Source organism: Meles meles, chromosome 12 (assembly GCF_922984935.1).
Source record: "Meles meles chromosome 12, mMelMel3.1 paternal haplotype, whole genome shotgun sequence".
NCBI classification, from domain to species: domain Eukaryota; kingdom Metazoa; phylum Chordata; class Mammalia; order Carnivora; family Mustelidae; genus Meles; species Meles meles.
The window spans coordinates 4,687,729-4,703,543 of record NC_060077.1 but is presented as its reverse complement, the minus strand read 5'-3'; the positions used below and the strand labels follow the sequence as shown (position 1 = coordinate 4,703,543).

Sequence of the window (15,815 nt, the reverse complement as noted above, 5' to 3'; positions counted from 1 at the left end):
GCTTACAGTAGGAAACTTTGGGCATACACACCCTCTACAGATGAAGTCTAATGGTCATCAAGGATGCATGTTACAGGGATTATCAAACCCTGATCCTCAAATCCCTGGGAGCTCACATTTCATTTTATTGAGTTTTTTTTTTCCTTTCAGAGCTCACATTTTAATTAGAAAAATACAGCCTTCTTTTTTTTTTTCCACCTTAGTTGAATCTTTGCCCAAAAAACTGCTTTAGTTTGTTTCAATCATCTTCCTGGAAAAGGGAAGCAATATACATCCTTTTCTCCTCCATTCCTTTAAAATTCCTTGAAAGGCAGCAGACTCTGGCTGAACTTATATTAAGACAGATGTATTACCTTGAGCTGGGCACTGCTTCCCTCTAGGTCTCAGTTCACCCTTAAAAAAATTTTTTATTCAAAATAAATAAATTCCAATTTTTTTGAAAATAAAAACAAAGATACAGGAAACCACACAAAATTAATGTATGGCTTAGTGAATTATTATAAGGGAAATGCTTTTATAACCTCCACCCAGGTCAAGAAACAGAATTTTGCCAGACACCCCACAAGTTACAAAATGAGGCTATTTGCCCATTAAGGTCTTTTCCCTGGGAGTCTACACTTCTAAAACTGACAACTCTTGTGTTTTTATAATCAGCTCATTCGTAAGATTCAGCCCTATAGCCAAATTCTATGATATTACCAAATATTTTTCAATCCTTATGTGAATCAGATAACATGACTCCCACACGTAAACTTTCCCCTGAATTCCTACTTACTTGGGAGTAAAATCTAGAAATTTCACTGGGACCACAAGGCCCAAAAGGATCAAGCCTTTCCTCCTGTTTTCCAGTTCACTCCAGCCACCTCTATGTTTCTCCAGCATGTAAAACTCATACCCACCTCAGGGCCTTTGCATTTGCCTTTTCCCTTCTCCCTGAAATGCTCCTCCCAAACTCTTCTCCCATCTGACTCTTTCTTTTCATTATAGTCTCAGCTGAACTGTCACCTCTTCAGGGAGGTCCTCCATGACAACTCCATCTAAAGCAGGGTTTTAGGACTCACACAAGTTCATTTGTTTCTTTCACAGTAGTGACCACTCTGAAATTATCCAGCTTAATTATGTTTGTGTATTTGTTTATGTATCTATCTGCCAGGCAGGGCCCTTCAGCTTTGCAAAAAGGATTAACATTGTCTGTTCTGTTATTCCTTGATCTCCAGCACCCAAAACAAAGCCTAGCATAAATTGGTTCTCTGCAAATATTTGTGGACCCAGTACCACAGAATGAACTCATTCTATCCCTCTGTCACGAGGACATTTGCATCTCAGTGGGGAGAGAACACAGGGATGTCTACCGAAAAAGATGGACAAGTCTGCCAACATGGTCAGTGTTATTTACATCACCTAGGCAAATTTCAGAAGGCCTGGTAGAAATCCAGGTAGACCAACTAAAAAGCAAGCTTATGGGTGCCTGCGTGGCTCGTGGGTCAAAGCCTCTGTCTTTGGCTCAGGTCATGATCTCAGGGTCCTGGGATCGAGTCCCGCATCGGGCTCTCTGCTCAGCAGGGAGCCTGCTCTGCCCCCCTCCCACCCCTGCCTGCCTCTCTGCCTACTTGTGATCTCTGTCAAATAAATTTTTAAAAATAATAAAAAAAATAAAATAAAAAGCAAGTCTACAACTCTCCCCCAACAGCTCACACACACTACAGTCTGTCTTAGTCTGCTATAAAAAAGTGCCACACACTGAATGGCTTAAACAATAGAAATTTACTTTTCCTAGTTCTGGAGAGTGGAAAGTCCTGGATCAAGGGTCTGGCCGGGCTCGAGCTCTGCTGAGAGCTCTCTTCCTGGCTTGTGGATGGCTACGTTGTCCTCACATGGGCTTTCTTCTGAGTGTGCATGGAGAGAGAGAATGGGAAAGTGGGGACATCTGGGACCCATGCTCTTGCCGGGTTATCTTATCTGAGCCAGAGCAGAAGTATTAAAGTTTTCTTCACGCATGAAAGCATGTGAATAGCTCAGATAAAGGATCCACAAGTTTTTTTTTTTTAAGAGAACCCAAAGCTCAACATCCTCCTGGCCATGGCTTCCTCACTGCCTAATGGGAGCAAGAAAAACAGCTCAAAGAAAGTATTCAGAGTTATCCACTGACCTGGCTTAATTCCCTTCTGGGCACCAGTAGAAGCCCTTGCCTACCTGCATTCTTGCCTTTCTGTGAATCTGTTTCCACCTTTACTCTGCAGATTCCTTTGGGGCTGGAATCTTGTCTTATTAATTTTTGTCTTTTTAAAAAGATTTGTTTTTAAATTACAAAAGTAGTACATCCTCACAGTTAAAAAAAAAATTCAAGCAATAAACAAAAAAGAGAACGTCCCCTTTTGATGTCGCCCTGTTTCCAATCCCACTCCTCTCCCCAGATGGGACAACTATTAACAGCGTGTTATATATATTTCCAGAACTTTCCATTCACAAGAATAATGATGCCAATAAATGTGCTAACGTTTGTTGAATGTTTACTGAGTCAGGTGCTAGGCTAAGCACTTTCCGTGCATGTTCTCAATGAATTCACAAGCCTATAAAGTCGGTGTTATTTTATTTCCTATTTCACAAAAGAGAAAGCCAAGGTGGTAGTTACAAATGTGGTAAAGCCAGAATTTAAACCCAGGCAGACTGACTTCAGGGCTCACGCTCTTATCCTCTAGTCGTATGCCACTTACTTTGGGATTTGGAATGTCACAGACTCCTCTCCATGGCTACCCACAGAATTCTATTTCCTCCTTTTTTAAAGTCGCTCAGTATTCTATAAAATGAACGTATTTAATTCATTTTGTCATTCTGTTGACATGCGTTTTAAACATTTGCGGGTTTTCATGCCTTATTTCATCAAATCTAAGACTCCATTGATTGTCAGAAGCACCTAGTTTCAGAGAGATTAAAATGTGAAATAAAATATGTATTTTTTTAAAAGTGCCTCTTAGAATTAATGTAATATGGCATGAGAGACCCTGCGGCAAATGAACACGTATCCATATAATTAGTATGCATATATTTCTGCAGAAGCTCCCTGGAAGTAAAATTGTGCACTAAAATGTAGGTGCATTTTTTATCTTGATAGATACTACCAAATCCCCTCCAGGAGACCATTTGTCAGTCATCTGTCTTCAACTTACTTGGCAAATGCCTGGCACTTTGTAGATATTGAATAAATGTTGGCTCAGTAGACAAAATGCATGAGCTGGCCCTACAAATAAAAAGCATTTTGAGATACGCGTGAAACAAAACACAAAAGAACAAGAACAAAAAAGTCCCACCACCACCAAAAAAAACCCACAACAGAGACTGAAGCAAAATTAGAATATTTTAGGGCCACAGTGTGTACACAGTTCTTGCTAAAGCACTGATCACAGTAAGTGACAAACGCTAATAAGTTAAATAATATCATACAGAATGATGTGTCCAAAGTGATTATAAAATGCCTTACAAAATGATGTATCAAAAGGCTGCGCGCTCGATTTTTTAAAAAATACACTAATAACTTCAGCATTTTATAACCCCCAACACTAGTGAGAAATTTCCAGAACTCTTACGGCCTGTCATTTTCTCAAACACCTGCAAGATTACTTGCATCAGAATCACCAGGAGTGCTTATTAAAATGCAGACCCCACTCCACAGAGCTTCGGAATCATAATTTCCAGGGATTAGGGCCGGCGACCGTGCAATTTATGCGGTCGGTGCCTCTAAGGCACTCAAAGGCGTGGGAGCTAGCGCATTAACAGGCTTTAATAGGATGAGTCTCTTAATTAGATCAGCACTTTAAAGGAACTCTTTGGCTGTCGAGTACAGAACCAAGTAGAAGTGGGCAAAGATAGCTAAAATAGTTAATGGCATCACTCATTCCAGCGCAGGGAGAGGGGCCCAGACCGTCCGCGCGCTGGCACGCACCCCGTCGGCCTTCAGCAGCCTGGTCCGGGGTCCGGTCGTAGCAGCCGACTGCGACTGCGCGCTCCCAGACAGGCGGAGGCCTCCTCAGGGAGCGGCGACCGAGCCAATCTGGACCGGAAGCGGAACTGAGGTCGAATTAAACTAACGCGCTTCGCCGGCCGCCACCGCTGCCCCCACCCCGGATCCCGACCTACTCTCAGACGCGCCGGAAGCGGAAGTTGCTAAGAGGTGGGGGAGTTGTTGGGAAAGTGTCGGGTTATATTCGGGCTTGTAGGGCTAAGTGCGGTTGGGTAACAAGTCTCGTCCTTCTCGCCCGCCTCAGACCGGCTACCGGCCCGGACCCCTCGCCCGAGGGGTGTGGCACTCGGAGCTCCGACTCCTTCCCGGGGTCCGTGTGACCCGCTGGTTGCCGTAGTCCCCTACCCCTTTCCTGGAGCGAAGCACCGTCCGGCTTGCAGGTGTCCCCGCAGACCCCCGCCATGGGCAACACGAGCAGCGAGCGGGCCGCGCTGGAGCGGCAGGGCGGCCACAAGACGCCGCGGAGGGACAGCTCGGGGGGCACCAAGGATGGGGACAGGCCCAAGATCCTGATGGACAGCCCCGAGGACGCCGACCTCTTCCACTCCGAGGAAATCAAGGTGAGGGGGTGGGGGAATCCGGCTCCCCTTGACTAATGTTGAGGGGACCTCTCCTAGATTCCCCGCCACATCCCCTCTAAAACTCAGCGTAAGTGGGAAGGAAGTGATCCTTAACTCCGTGCACTTGAAAGCCGCATGGTCCTGTAAGAGCCCTCTCAGTCCTCCAGGAACCTGTGTCTAATTACCGATGAGAAAGTCACCCCAAGGGAGGAGGAACTGATTTCGTTTAACATCATTAAGGCGAAAGCAGCTCGGGGACGGCGTTTCAAATTCTTAATTAATTAAGATCGTTGAGCTAGCTGCAGGTGAGCCTCAGTCTCTGCTCTCCTCTTAGGTATAATTTCACTGCTTTGAGAAGTTTTTCCTCACCTTTAGGAAGATTGACACTTTTTGTCGGATCTGGCTTTGCAGTTTGTTGTCGGTTTTGGAGATAACCCAGAGCACGTGTGGAAGCAGAAAGTAGAGTTACACAGCTGACTGCTGTTTCCCGAGGTGTTTCATTCTAACTGAAACTTTTGGTTCACCAGGCTACTTTAGAGCAGACGCAGAAAACTAAATCAGCTTTTGGAGGTCAGCGGGTGAGCGAAGTGTCAGTCTGAAAAGGGGGGCAGCCAAGTGCTACTCACGGTTTCTCTCCTGTTGTGTAAATATGGCTTCAGATTTAAGAGACCAAAGCAAACATTTTTTGCAGGCCATATTTGGAGATCCTATCGTAGTCTGCTTTAATTCATCAAAACTTTGAAGATAAGTCTTGGGGCGCCTGGGTGGCTTAGTCCTTAAGTGTCTGCCTGAGCCTGGCGTGAGACTCCCTACTCAGCCGGAAGCCTGCTTCTCCCTCTCCCACTCCCCCTGCTTGTGTTCCCTCTTTCGCTGTCTTTCTCTGTCAAATAAATAAATAAAATCTTAAAAAAAAAAAAAAAACTTTGAAGATAAGTCTTGAGTTCCTGCTTCAGCCATATGCCCTTTAGCTACCTGATGGGGTTTAGTGTTACCCACACCTGGTATCCAGCACCATGGACACTTAGTGGTTCTGGCAGCTGTCTAGTGTTGTGGTAGATCCTTCAAGGACAGTGCAGCAGAGTAGGTTTGGGGAAAATCAAGGTGTCTCCCAGCCCAGCATATTCTCTGTTTGTACCTGCGTATTACTCATCGTTGCCCATTAGGCTAATTGCCTGGCAACTCATTCCACTTTTACTCATATATTTTCTCAGATGTTGGGCTTGGTGATCGCATTATGATCTTAAATCCTCACTTGGATCTTGGCTTTAGGTCTAACTAAAGAGTCTTTTACTGAGGCTTATGTCCTGGGATATGCACTTGCTTTCTGAATTTGTTGCATTCCTGAGGACCTGTGTGCAAAGTGAACTTTGGAATCCTGTTTCCCTAGTGACTTGATATCCTTTCCCCCAGAAATAATTGTGGCCCAAGGACGGCTATTTAAGACACCATAAAAACCAAACAACTCTCTTCTAGACGTGTCTGTTCTGTTGCTGTTCCAAAATTCCTACAAGAGACGTTTAGCATACAGGGATCTGTGGACAGTGATTTTAAATAGTGTCCGTTATCACTTCCTCAGAAGCACTGAAATGATGGAGCAGAGACACTGGATTGAATGCCCTATACTCCCAAAACAGTCGTGGATTATTTTAGCTACACTAATTGACCACTTTGACTGTGGTTAGTTATCACCTTCTCAGTGGCAAGTGCTTCCAGCCTGTTATTCTTTAATCTCTAGATCTCGTTCAGTCTTAAAGAAGCAGGCAACATTGAAGATAAACTGCGGTCAGGGTGCCTGGATGGCGCAGTCAGCTAAGCGTCTGCCTTTGGCTCAGGTCATGATCCCAGGGTCCCGGTCGAATCCCATGTCAGGGTCCCTGCTTAGCAGGGAGTCTGCCTCTCTCCACCTCTCTCCTTCCTATCTGCTTGTGCTCTCTCTCTCAAATAAATAAAATCTTAAAAAAAAAAAAAAGAAAACCTGGTCAGTATTTGAAACGAAGGTCTTAGAATCTCATTCATTGACACCTTTAAGGGTCTCCCCCAGCCTCGAACTCCTGTTCTTTTAACATCTTTGGCTTCCGACTAGGAAATATGTAAAAGATCCAAAAGCACATATATTTCCCCTAGAGTTGGATGTGTTTATTTCTCTTAATTTGGAATACCTCAGATACACGTCACTTCCCGTGCTTGGAAGCTATTGTTTGCCATACGGAGGGTCAGTCTGTGTCTTTTTCTTCCCAGTGCCTGGACAGCACTTCAGATACTTCTTTCCCTCAGAATCTGGATTTGTGAGTTTTCAAGTTGACAGCTCTGGAATTGTCTTTAACAAATTTCCGTGCACTTCACATCTTGTTAATTAAGGGGAGAAAATGACATTTATCTATCTGGTCTTGAAGTCTTTGCACCTGCTTCCAAGCGAGTTCTGTAGTTTCTACTAAAATTTTGGTGTAGATCTCTTTAATAGCAACAGTATTAACAGCTAATAACAGCTAATAATTATTAAGCAATATGTGTCACGCTATGCAGAGCAATCTACATGGGCTCTCTCAGTCTTTCACAGCAACGCTAGGATATAGTTCGCTTTGTTATGTCTGTTTTCCAGGTGGAGGAACCAAGGCCCAGCCATTAAGTTAATGAGCTTGAGGGGCGCCTGGGTGGCTCAGTGGGTTAAGCCGCTGCCTTCGGCTCAGGTCATGGTCTCGGGGTCCTGGGATCGAGTCCCGCATCGGGCTCTCTGCTCCACAGGGAGCCTGCTTCCCCCTCTCTCTGTCTGCTGCTCTACTTGTGATCTCTCTCTCTCTGTGTCAAATAAATAAATAAAATATTTAAAAAAAAAAAAAGTTACTGAGCTTGAGTATGAACCTAGGTAGTAACCGTTGCCTCTTTAGAATGAATTGTCTACATTAGGGTAACTGTCCATTGCAGGGAGCTCGCTAATGGCTTCCTGTCCCTGAGTAAACTATTCCATTTCTAGGCTCCAGAAAAGGAAGAATTCCTGGCTTGGCAGCATGATCTGGAAGTGAATGATAAAGCCCCTGCGCAGGCTCGGCCAACAGTATTTCGATGGACAGGGGGCGGAAAGGAAGTTTACTTATCTGGGTCCTTCAACAACTGGAGTAAACTTCCCCTCACAAGAAGGTAACTGCCTGGACAGTATTCACATATTTGTCTTAATCCAGGGATACTGTGGTTTCTAAATGGGCAGTAGAAAAGGATGTTTTTATAAAATGGATGCTCAGGGGCGCCTGGATGGCTCAGTGGGTTAAGCCTCTGCCTTCAGCTCAGGTCATGATCTCAGGGTCCTGGGATCGAGCCACACATCGGGCTCTCTGCTCCACGGGGAGCCTGCTTCCCCCTCTCTCTCTGCCTGCCTCTCTGCCTACTTGTGATCTCTCTCTGTCAAATAAATAAATAAAATCTTTAAAAAATAAAATAAATAAAAATGGATGCTGAATGGAAAATAATTTTGCTTAATAATTCACAGGGTTCATATCTCACACCTAGTCTCTAGGTTCAGAGCACACTTAGAAGAAAACATTTCTTAGTAACAAGTATTTCCTGGACATCTTTGACTTCAGGTGTGCAGCTATGTGTTTGCTTAGTCAGGACTCCTCCTGCAGAAAGAAATCTAGTCCCCGTGCAGTGGAGAGAGAGCCCTGGGCTGGGAATCTTCAAGACCAGGATTTGAGTCCACATTGGCTAGGCTAACCTCTCGGTGACACCTGAGTCCCAGTGTTTCTCTCCGTAAGAAGGGAATATTGGACAGATCATCTCTGAGGTTCCTGCTGACTTTGCCTCTCTGTGTATTACTTTTGTTTGGAAGGTACCTGTTCTGTAAGCATCATTAGCAAGACCATAGTAAAATGTGTGATCAGGAATCCTAGCATGGACTTCCGTCTCAAACTGTCACTGAGAAAGCATCTACACTAGTGAGTGTCCTTGATGAAACAGAGGAAGAGATTGTGCCCTGTTGGGTCAAGCCTGATTGCTATCCCAGACCATGTGCTTTCCCAGGGCTGATGTCAGAATAGAACGGAAACACTCAGCATAGTTTCAAGTTCTTTCAAGTCTGAGGAACAAAATCGAGAGCTCTCCTGGACCTTGTCTTAGTAGGGAAGCAGGTTTCTTTAGAGACCTATCTGGATCCTGTGGAATGAGTCCCATCTTCTGCCCAAGGCAGATTGACAGAAGACTAAAACTTCAGTTTTACCTGGAGCTGCTGTCCTCCTCAGCAAGAGGTGTTTTGCATGCAAGCTGAAAAGACACGTGCCCGATTGTGGATCTTTTGATGGTGGGAAGGCGGGTTATTCCTGTACTTAACAACGTGAGTCCTCCAGGAAACCCCTTGCATTGTGGCTTCCTTACAGCTTTTCTAGATTGGGATCATTCTCCTGACTTGTCTCAAGTGGTTAAAAGTGTTTATTCTTCCGCAGCTGGACTCTTGGTTTCACAGGGAAAGGTCGGGTTTTGTTCGATGGCCGATTTTGTCGGTAAACTTAGAAGGGCAGCTAACCCAGCTAAAATCCCCTGTTGCCTTTTTCCTTGCAGCCACAATAACTTTGTAGCCATCCTGGACCTGCCTGAAGGAGAGCATCAGTACAAGTTCTTTGTGGATGGTCAGTGGACTCACGACCCTTCTGAGGTACTCTTCCACTCGCCCTTGGTCCTCTGCCTGCCTGCACAATCCAACCAGACCGCTTTCCCTTATCGATTGGGCCAGGTCCCTTTGTCCCGCCGGTAAAAGTCCCCGTGTGTAGCTGAGCTAGATAGCAGTGCCGATTGTCAGATGTACAGGCAGACTTGACGGAGAGGAGATTGGCTAGCCCGGAGATGAGACCTTCCACATTATGATTTCTGCCTGTCTGTCTCTTCCCAGCCAATAGTAACCAGCCAGCTTGGCACAGTTAACAACATCATTCAAGTGAAGAAAACTGATTTTGAAGTATTTGATGCTTTAATGGTGGATTCCCAAAAGTGCTCCGATATGTCTGGTATGAACACAGTTATTTTATACCACGTGTGTGCAGGTTGGGGCCATGCAGTCTAGAAATACTCTTCCTTCTCTTGCCTCTCACTCTTGAGCTCAAGCTGCTGCCCAGTCGGGTGGATGTCTGTAGCTCCCTCAAGAGTCACAAAAGTAATTCCTAACTCTGTCAGGTCAGGTGGTTGAAATCCAGCCCCAAGGGAGCTGGAAGTCATTTTTTTGGTCATCTTCAGTATTCGGCAGGTCTGCTTAGCCACAGAGAGCAGACTGTGGAGACAGAACCAGAGCTTGATCTCGTGCCCGGGGCAGGGCCCGTGAGGCCCTGGAGATCTGTGTTGGGTTGGTGATGAGCCAGCCCAGGGAAAGCCTGCCAGCTCCCTCCCACTCCCGACCCGCTCGGGGTGCCCACCTGAAGAGCTGCAGCCTGACAGGTGATAAACAGACACCTCTGTGACCTCCTGTGGTGTATTAGCACCTTCTCAGAATCCCTCTGGGGGACATGGGTGCTCATCACAGGGAACAGGCTAACTGTGCAACCTGCTCAGTACCAGCCTCGTACAACTTTACATCTCCCAAGGGTCAGCCAGTCGTCGAACTTTCAGTAAATTGCTTTCCATCCAAATCCACAGGAAGAAACATAATACGTAAAATTCAGAGGTAGTGGCGTGTTGTAATCTAAAGTGTCCGTGCCAGCTTCACTGCCCCTTCTCGCAGGGGCTTAAATAATTCCTAGACCCCTGTGGGAGGCAGCAAAAAGATTGCCCAGGATTGTACCTGATAATCTAACATGATGGGTTCAGTTTCGTTTACAGGATGATTCCTCGTTGTTACCTGGCTGGGCCTGGGGCTTCTGCCGCCAGGATCTCTTACTCTTATCAGTTCAGAAAGCACAACGGTAGATCGACCATGGCAGGCTTGCTGTGGCTGAAAAGCCAGCTTGTTGAGCAGGAATTAGAAATCCAAAAATAGCATTGTCTCTAGATAACTAGCTAGCTAATCTTTTCGAGTAGTCATTTATTCCTTTTTTTAATAGGTGGGAATTAGGGGATGGAGAAAATGCCCAAATATCCCCTTGTTACTATAACTGTAACATGAGGCCACATACCAAAGCTTTTTTTCAAGTTGCTGCAGCCTAGACTGCCTGGGGAAAGAACATGCCCCCTCACTGCCAGCAAACCAGCATCAGGCTCTGTGTGGATTTCGTATTTAGATACTCGCTTTCTTAAAATACATCTTTACTCCTAATGACTCAGTTTTCTGCACTTAATGCCTTTCTGTTTTCTACTGTCCTCTGGTTGGGTCGTGTGAAGGGAGCTGTACCCTAGAAAATGACATCAAGGGAACTGGCAGAGCGAGAGCGCATCAAGTTTATTCTGGATGGCCCTGAGGGTCAGGCGACCAGAACCCGTCCCAGGTGTCCTTTGAACAACCTCTCAGTCCCTTCCAGCTGGCCCAGCATTGCTAAGTGAGCTGTCTCTAATCTTTTGAAACACTGTCCTTCTAGAAGCTTTTTAACATATCTGTGTAATTGAGACACTCAAGCAGGAGTTTGAAAGGAACCTGAGCGTGGTGGAGTCAGAGGACCTGTAGAGATCAGGTTTCCAATTTTTTATTTTTGGTTTTAGTTTTGAATGTGCCCGTGCCTTGTAGAACCTGTTTCTGCCACCCAGTCTGTGTACACAGGCTGCTTTATCTTCTCTTTTATTCTGGCTGGTGGTGCTCAGACCTTGGGCTTGGCTGCTTAAGCCTCACTTGAAGCCCCGAGCTTCTTTGTGGTATTTGCCAGCCCAGCCCAAGGCAAGAAGCATTACTCTGCAGGGGCGTGTTGGGTTGGGTTGGGTTACTGTGAGCAGCCTCCTCGTTAGTCTGACCTGGAATCACCAGCTTCGCCATCACCACTGTCTGCTGCCAGGGCATCTGAGCTCGCTGCTGAATGTTATGCCAGTCCCCCAGATTCCAGAAGGGTTTTCTCATTGCCTCTACTCTTCACCCAGGGGGGCCTGTATATTCTTCAAGGGAATAGAAATCTTTATTGAGGGGACAAGGAAAAACTAGATGATGCCACAAATTCAACAAGACTGCTTCTAAAACTCATAATTTTCACTGTAAATATCCTGTCACCATCTCCCAACAGAGCTGTCCAGCTCCCCACCGGGACCCTACCATCAGGAGCCCTATGTCTCAAAACCAGAAGAAAGGTTTAAAGCCCCGCCCATTCTCCCTCCACACCTGCTTCAGGTCATCCTGAACAAGGACACGGGGATTTCTGTGAGTACACAGGTGTCTGCCAGCACCGTCCTCCATGTTCGTGTTCTAAGGCTCCCCTTTTTGACCACCTCTTGGAAAGCAGTTGATAAAAAGTTCTCCGGGTTGCCCATCGGTGTTAACTACCGGGGGACCCGTGCCCCTGCTGTGGAAATGGGCTACGAGCAAGAAGTTCCCCAAGTGTGGATGCTGCTTTCCCATCACACAAAGCCTTTCTGAGCTTGTCTTCCTGTGTCTCACTCCTGTCTCAGCCCCACTTTTGTAAATCATGATGAAATAAATAGCCACCCCTTCTCAGCAAGCTACCAAATGGAAATCCTCCTCTGGCCCCAACATTTTAGAATCTAATCGAAATCACCACATTGCTGTCAAAAACATCAATGCTCCTGGATACAAATTTCGGGAATCTGGGTAACCTACATTTTCTCTGATATTACGCATAAAAAGAGTGTATAATCTTCTGGATCCTGAAGAGCACCCCATTATTACCTTGTTAATTTTCCATTCCGTTAAAGTAGATATGCGCAGCATGGCCCTAATTCCCAAGAATCTGGGTGTTCTTGTGCTTTGTCCAAGCCACCCCCTAAAATTCACATGTTTATGAGGTGATGAAGTAAGCATGACACTCTCTGGAGGCCACGTACAAGCGGGTACACGTGCACTGCGCTGAAGAGCCGACCCAGGTGTGTGTGCGCAGCCCCCCACAGTGGCCACGGCTCAGTCCCCAGAGACACCACGCCCCCCTCCACCACCACCCCCCCCACCCCCGTTATCCATTTCATTCTTTGTGCTCCTGAATATAGACAGGAGCTTGCAGTCCATTGCTCGGGCATGTTTAGTACAGATTTATCTTGCTGTTTTCTCTAAAAATGCACTCAGTGGACAGCTCTTTCTTCCTGCCTCCCTTTCTATAAGAGGGCAGAGCCATGACCCACACTTTAGAGGCCAAGGTAGAGCCTGACCAAGACACATACCCGTGCATCCAGTAGGCATACAGGGAGCTCCCCTTAGTTGAAGCAATGAGGCATGATCCCCCTGACCTCATCTGTCCTTTTAGATGAGCCTTTCACTGCTCAGCTTAAGCAGAAAGGGGCATGAGAGCCTGCTTCTTGCCTTTGGATACCCCCTGCTGTGAAATAAAGGGGGAACCTTCTTCATTTCCAAATCCTAAATGCTCACCATCTGCTTTTGTTTCCCCCACAGTGTGATCCGGCTTTGCTCCCTGAGCCCAACCACGTCATGTTGAACCACCTTTACGCACTCTCTATCAAGGTAATGACATGTTTGTTGCTGGCAGAGCTGTGTTTCTCAGCGTACTCCGAGGCCCCCTAGCAACAAAATGACCTGGAGTACTTACCTAAGGGGCAGCTTCTGGGCCCTTATGCAGACCCACAGGCTCCAGTTCTGCAGGCAGAACAGGACTCTCTCTATTAAGCCCCTTTGAAGATTCTCAAACACACACACACACACACACACAGAACAGGACTCTCTCTATTAAGCCCCTTTGAAGATTCTCAAACACACACACACACACACACACACACACACACACACAGAACAGGACTCTCTCTATTAAGCCCCTTTGAAGATTCTCAAACACACACACACACACACACACACACACACACACACACACACACTTTGAGCCCTTGACTTAGTCCTGCCTTTAATCATTTCCACCCTCTTCCTCAGGATGGAGTGATGGTGCTCAGCGCAACCCATCGTTACAAGAAAAAGTATGTCACCACCTTGTTATACAAGCCCATATGAAGAGCTGGGAGCCAGCGGTGGTCCCCAGGGAACAGTGTGCACCCCAGCCTCCACGCGGGCATGCTTTCCACTAGAGGGAACGGACTGTAAATTTTTCATTTCACACTCTTTACAAGACATTTCATACCCGCTGTAGTCCTGCTTGAAGGTTTGTTCCAGGCGTGGCAGCTCCCAAAGCGCCTCTGTCTGTAACAGTCCTCTTGGCCCCCAGTGGCTGTGAGCCTCAGGGCTCACCGGAGCTGAGAACAGAGTGAGGGGACACAGAAGGTCGGGGGCCCCCATGGTGCATGAGGACAGGTGCAGTTCTGAACAGACATCGTCTGAGCTGGTCGTGGAGATGCTTCTTAAGCCAAAAATGAAGCCCAGCCACTCTGCTGGTAAAACCCGGGAAACCGGGACTGAGGCCACACAAAATATCTAATCATAAGTGTTCTTGAGGCCATCCCCTTGTCCCTGTCGAGGCCTGGCGCTAACAGCAACAACTGGTCCTCTGAAATCAAAGCAATAGGTTGTCTCCTGTTCTCTGCTCCAGGGAGGTATAATTTCTATAGAAATTAGAACCTGTCTGATTTCCAGGTGAAGATCGACAGTGGTTTCCTGTGCTTACGTGCCGTAAGTACTGCACACGTCTTCAGCCAGAGGTAGCTGATTCTGTGGCCTTAGGGCAATTTTAAAACTATCCCAACCAGAATATAGATGACGTGAACTGTATTCAGCAATAATCTGTTTTCAGAACAGACTCAAAATCGCTGCCATATTTCTCCATTAAGCCAGATGCTCAGAGGACAGACCACTGTTAGCTGGAGTGTGTCCAGCGTTTTATTCTCATCGTAACACGGTGACAGTGTTACGTGAAAACTTTGGAGAAGCACCCTACCCTGGCCTGGCCGCCTTGCTCAGGACCTCCATCTCTACTTAGCAGTGAAGGCAGTAGCACTTGCTCTTGCTTATTCTGGAAGGAATGTAGAACTTCTCGGCGGCCTTCTCAGTTTGTGTCGGGAAGACAGCCTTTGGACCAAAGCGAACCTCTTTACACTCGGCGTGGTTTCCAGGGAGATGCTGCAGATGTGCCCGTTAGCACAGTTTCCTGTCCCCAAGTCCGCAGAAGCTGTTGTTTTACCTGGTGTTCCTGTTGGGAGATGGAGGAACGAGCTCCCTGGTTTCCAGTATTTATTTGGTAAACCTGAGTCTGGGATACCCTTTTTTGTTACTGTTTTCCAAACTGAATTATTGTCACCTTGACGTACAGGTTTCAATAAAGCTTTGTAAAGATAACGGGACGTGCACTTGGAGGAAGCTTTGATTTTCTTTCCGTCATTTGGAGAAGAGACTGGAGCTCTTCAGAGGTTTACTCAGCACAGTGCTTTTTCAGTCTTTATCTCATATCAGCACTCACTGAAAATGGTCCCATCCTCATGGTACTCTGAGCTGAGTGACAGGGCAGCTGCAGTTGCCCCCAGGGCTGAGGAACATTCCTTGACCCACCCATTCTGCATGTAGCATTTGGAAGGCCGCTAAGGAGCCCGTAAAACTGAGCTCCTTTGAACCAGTGAGTCAGGAGGGGAAGCTAAGGAGAGGCAACTGCAAACCTTCCCAGTTTGGGCAGGTTGGGGGCATCCCCAGGTCAGAGGTTTTGTTGCCTCTTGCACATCAGTAAGCACCATGGAGCCTGGGATCTTGACACCTGCTTTGGAAGACACCAGGACATTCTGGAGTCAGAGTTGCTCCCATCAGCTAAAAGGAGCTCTGTTTGTTCTCCCAAAAATGATGAAAGATTACAGATGTGCTTTTAATAAGCCTTTCCTTCCCAGGCATCAGAAAACATGTAATAAATTTATGAGAAAAGGGAACCTCGGTCATTTGAGGTGGAGAGTAGCGTAGAAAGCATCCCTACGTCGGTAATTAGCTAGCTCACTCTGAAAACCCAAGCAATGTGGGAACCCTAGACTTTAAGGACTACAGAGATTATTTAGACTATGGAAACATGCAAAACTCCTCTTTCCAAAACTGGACAAAGTATTTTTAAATACAACTGAAAATACATACCTAAGCTCGAAAGTATGAAGGGGATCTATTCAAGCACCAAAAACAGACCATTGCCATGTTTGGCAAGCTATGAGCACAGCCCCTAGGTCCATGATAGAGACGGAGGGTGGCTGCTGGTGGGGCCCCTGTATGAGTTGGTCCAGAACAGCACCACCTTTCCTGTGAGGGGGGATTA

At 46.5% G+C, this 15,815-nt stretch overlaps 1 protein-coding gene across 2 annotated transcripts; it reads left to right on the top strand.

Moving 5' to 3' along the window:
• Window positions 1-4,085: 4,085 nt before the first annotated feature.
• On the top strand, window positions 4,086-14,869 carry PRKAB1 (protein kinase AMP-activated non-catalytic subunit beta 1). Of its 2 annotated transcripts, XM_046025818.1 has the most exons (8): window positions 4,086-4,168; window positions 4,263-4,578; window positions 7,550-7,713; window positions 9,124-9,217; window positions 9,452-9,566; window positions 11,691-11,827; window positions 13,028-13,096; window positions 13,517-14,869. In XM_046025818.1, exons 2-8 carry the CDS (start codon window positions 4,420-4,422, stop codon window positions 13,592-13,594), a joined length of 816 nt encoding a protein of 271 aa, XP_045881774.1. In that variant the 5' UTR covers window positions 4,086-4,168; window positions 4,263-4,419; the 3' UTR covers window positions 13,595-14,869. The 2 variants fall into 2 exon arrangements, with proteins under 2 accessions (XP_045881774.1, XP_045881775.1); XM_046025819.1 differs by lacking the exon at window positions 4,086-4,168 and having other exon boundaries at window positions 4,177-4,578; window positions 11,694-11,827.
• Window positions 14,870-15,815: the final 946 nt, after the last annotated feature.